The sequence below is a fragment of the Sinocyclocheilus rhinocerous genome, unplaced genomic scaffold, assembly GCF_001515625.1.
Source record: "Sinocyclocheilus rhinocerous isolate Xijiao unplaced genomic scaffold, SAMN03320098_v1.1 scaffold804, whole genome shotgun sequence".
In the NCBI taxonomy this organism is placed as follows: Eukaryota; Metazoa; Chordata; class Actinopteri; order Cypriniformes; family Cyprinidae; genus Sinocyclocheilus; species Sinocyclocheilus rhinocerous.
This window is the reverse complement of record NW_015644009.1, coordinates 244,931-249,415: the sequence shown is the minus strand read 5'-3', so window position 1 is coordinate 249,415 and position 4,485 is coordinate 244,931. Positions and strand designations below refer to the sequence as shown.

General features: G+C 38.9%; 1 protein-coding gene across 1 annotated transcript in view; it reads right to left on the bottom strand.

Annotated features, from left to right (window-relative positions):
* The window catches only part of LOC107757841 (solute carrier family 2, facilitated glucose transporter member 4), a 67,861-nt gene that overhangs the window by 16,492 nt on the left and 46,884 nt on the right, over positions 1 to 4,485 (bottom strand). Inside the window, exon 5 of the mRNA XM_016575433.1 lies at positions 1,562 to 1,677. Coding sequence (XP_016430919.1) covers positions 1,562 to 1,677 — 116 coding nt within the window. The remainder of the gene's footprint in view (positions 1 to 1,561; positions 1,678 to 4,485) is intronic.

Below are 4,485 nucleotides of genomic sequence, written 5' to 3'. Positions count from 1 at the left end.
GGCTTTGAGTATGAATGAAACATACACTGCACGGAGTGTTTTGCCCTCCGCGATGTTCATCTCGGCTTATTCTGTGTCCGAATAAAACATCAGATCATGCACAGACTATCCTGTCTCTTTGAATTTAAATCTATATTTATTCACACCTGCTCTTGAAAACCTCTATGCGAACACACTTGCCCGAAAAAGTGCGGGGGACGAATTTACGTGATATTAAAAGTGGGGGGGACGCGTCCCCCGCGTAATCTACGCCCCTGACCTCAAGACTAGAAGAATATTGTAATGCTTTGCTGGGTGGTTGCCCTGCAGGCTTAATAAACAAACTCCAGCTGATACAAAATGCAATATATTGAGAAACAGGCTTAATATGGTCATACTTTCTGATTCTAGTAATATTTTATCTAGTAACATTGTATATATTTGATTACTTACAAAGTCCTGAGTTTAGCTCCTCATGACTTAAGCAAGCTCTTATCACAATATAGACCTTCAGGTCCATTAAATCTCAAAATTCTGGACAGCTGAAAATATAGAATATTGAAATCGACTGCGGGTGGGAGATCCTTTTTCTTATTTAGCATCCAAACTCTAGTTTTCCTAGCATTGTTCAGGAGGCAGACACACCCTGTCAGTTTAAATCTAGATCAAAAGACCCATCTCTTTAACCTGGCATACACATAACATTAACACACTTAACATAACATTATCACTTTTCAGTAATTCATATCCCTTAAAGGATTGTTAGGCTGCTTAAATTAGGTCAACCGGAACCAGGAGTACTTAACATCCAATGTAACATCCAATGTACTTGTTACATTATAAGTGGAATAGCATCTACTCTGATATTAGTTTGTCTGTCTCATTCTTATTCCAAGGTTACCGTAGTCACCCGGATCTGCATCTTATCCTGACCAGATGCCGGATCAGCACCTAGAGATGACCACAACAGCTCTGAATGTCAGTGGAGACCATGACAACTAGACGAGCCATAGAGGCAGATCCCCTGTGAAGACCTTGTCAAAGAGACAGCCATCAGCACAGATCCTCAGGAAAAACCACAATAACAGGTCCTCCGCACATACCCTATGGCTAGCTTCAACTCCCATCACCAAAAGCTAGCATGATGTAGGTACTAGATAAAAATATAAATATTTATACCCCCCCATCCTAGGTTCCTTGCCACTGTCGCCTTTTGCATTGCTTAGTTGGGGACATCTAATATTTGACAATATTACTAACGTGACTGCACAGACACTATTGAATGAGAACTGAACTGAGCTGGATGATGACATCACTGTTCTCTCCTGAGCTGTTTATAGATGAATTGAACTCATGCCATAATTGATGAACTTTACACAGTTATTGCAACCAAACTAAATCAATTACCTGATTTCAACTGAATAATGACTGTTTACTATTGTGTTTTTAGAGCTGCTTTACAGCAGAATTAAATTCTGTTTGCATCACTGAATCATTAATTTCCTGTTTATTACTGTAAAGCTGCTTTGAAACAATTTGTATTGTGTAAAGAGCTATATAAATAAAGGTGACTTTACTGTACCTGGGCCATAAGAATGCCAGTGACGATGGCCAGCTGGTGCAGAGTGCCCAGAGCTCCTCTTAGAGTGGTAGGGGCGATCTCACCAACATACATGGGCACCAATCCTGACGCAAACCCTTATGAAGAAAACAGTAATACAGTAATATTGTGAAATATTATTACAGTTTAATATAACTGCGTTCTATTTTAATATTTTAAAATGCAGCTTATTCCTGTGATAAAAAACCTGATTTTTCAGCCATTCAGTGTCAAATGTTCCTTCATAAATCATCTCAATATGCTGATTTATGTGTGTGCGTACTTCATATACTATGACATCTCTATACTATGACAACTTTTTAACTGTGCATTAACTAATCTGTTCATCATTATACGAGTATTATTATTATTATTATTGTGTCAATGTTAATTAAATATAATATATACTCTTGTCCACTCTTTACTTAGCTTTTATGTAAATGCATAAAAAATGTAGTGCCACAGAAACCAGGGTCCATAGAAAACAAAGTAATCAGTGAATAACACTGACTGTGTTGTTACAATCCGGGGATACGTAGCCACAGACCAGTCAGAATGCCCATGATGACCCTTGTCCACCTTTAAAGTGCCTACAATGGGCATGTATGCATCAGAACTGGACAATGGAGCAATGAAATAAGATTGCCTGGTCTGATGAATAATGTTTTCTTTTAGATCAGGCTTGCGTGTGCATCATTTACTTGGGTTGGCAGAGGCAGTATTATGGTCAATGTTCTGCTGGGAAACCTTGGGTCCTGGCATTCATGTGGATATTACTTTGACAAATACCACCTACCTAAAGATTGTTGCAAACTACATATACCCCTTCATGGCAATGGTGTTCCCTGATGGTAGTGGCCTCTTTTAGCAGGATAATGCACCCTGCCACATTGCAAAAATTGTCCAGGAATGGTTTGAAGAACATGACAAAGGGCTTAAGATGTTGCCTTCGCCTCCAAATTCCCAAATTCAGATAGCTCAGGACACATTCAGAAATATTGTGGAGTCCATGCCTAAAAGCATCAGGACTGTTTTGGCAGCACGAGGGGGACCTACACGATATCAGGGCAGGTGATTTTAATGTTGTAGCTAATCAGTCTATATAAAAACATATACAATTTATAAAATATCAAACTGATTTATAAATCTTTAACTAATCAGTTCTTAAGCATTATATAATATAAGAATCTTATTGAAGAAATCTAGCTTTTTATACTGGTGACCCATGGGACAGCTAAGAGTCTTGGTGGAGGGTTCCTAGGGAAAAGAAATGTTTAAAGAACTCTGGTATAGTGGATTGTTACAGAGAGACCACCTCTCTCTGTTTGCTATTTGAGTACATATTTTACCAATGTGTGCATGTTGCACCTGATGCGCCTGGTGTCTGCTGCATGCTTATACTGCTGCCATAAATTTCCATCCCAGTGCAATGTAAGATGAACCCATTCTCTTGAAGTGCTCCACCATGTATCCACAACACAGCAATAAAACAAGGTCATGCATCTTGTGACCTTCCACTATAGCCTGAACAATCTGCAGTCTCGAATTTATACAAATATCAAGTGAAAATGCAAGCGGCAGCCAATTACTGTGAGGTTCAGGTAGTGACTTCTGTCTTGAAAGTTTACAAATATGCAGATTGTGCAAGAGTTTATACTGGCTTTAGTGCATAAACAGTGCTGGGTAGATTGCCTACAAATTGTAGTCCATTACTGATTCCAAATTACATGACAAAAGTTAGTAAAGTTAGTAGTTAGTAATGTGATTCATTATTACACATTTTAGGTATTATAATATTACATTAATACATAATATATTTAAACTATTTTTGGTTTATTTTAGATTGCTTTTGACCTAACTCATTTATCACAATGTTTTCAATAGGATAATCATGTAACATATTGTGTCACGATTACCAACTGGAGTGCCCATGAGCTCCATCCCTTGACTTTTACCATTTCACCCAGGACCCATTTCCCATAATCTTTGCCCGGACTCATCAGCACTCATTACCAGTTCACAGCTGCCTCATATTAGAAGGACTATAAATGATGCACACACACTCAAAACACATTGCTGATGATTGTTAGCCTGTATGTTTAGCCATTCAGTGTTCCTTTGTTTTTCTGTCTTGTTCCTTGCCTCGCCTTGCCTAGTTTTGATCCCTGGACAGTTTTCTATCGTGAGCCAATTGTTGATCGTTTGCTGCCTGCCATGACCTTATACTTGTTAATTGATTATGCATTGCGTTGCCTCCATTGTTTTTATTTTGCTGATGATTGACCCTGCCTGTACCCAACAGGAGCAACACAGCACTCCTGCAGTATCTCCCACTCCAAAGCCTCTTCCCAAGATGGCTGCTAACCCAGAGACTGCTCACGAAATGGCTGCCAGCTCGGAGACTTTTTACAAAATATCTGCAAGCCTGGAGATTTTCCACAAATCGGGGTCGGGGGGGGACAGGACTCCCCCTATCTGAGGGTTGTCCCCCCCTCAAAATATGATTTAAAAACCACGGTGTATTGTAAACAATGTTTTATACTTTAAATAATTGTGTAGGTAGTAGGGGTGGGTGATATAAGCTAAAATTCATATCAAGATATTTTACATTGTCCAGGCGATATCGATATTATATTGCGATATGAGGGGAAAAAAAATTACAGGCAAGATATTTTAACCTTGTATAACTAGAAAAAGTGAGGGATTGGACATAGACCTGAAAAGTCTTTTTTTTTTTTTATTGTGCCATTGTTTTTCTCAAAGTGCAAACGTGCAACATAAGGTAGGCCTGTATGAATTAATTTAAATGAAATACAGTGTGTTTGAGTTGGCCAGTGGTTCCCAAACTTTTTCTGCCGGGCCCCCCTTTTGTAGAGAAAAATATTTTTAAGGCCCCGCCCACCCCC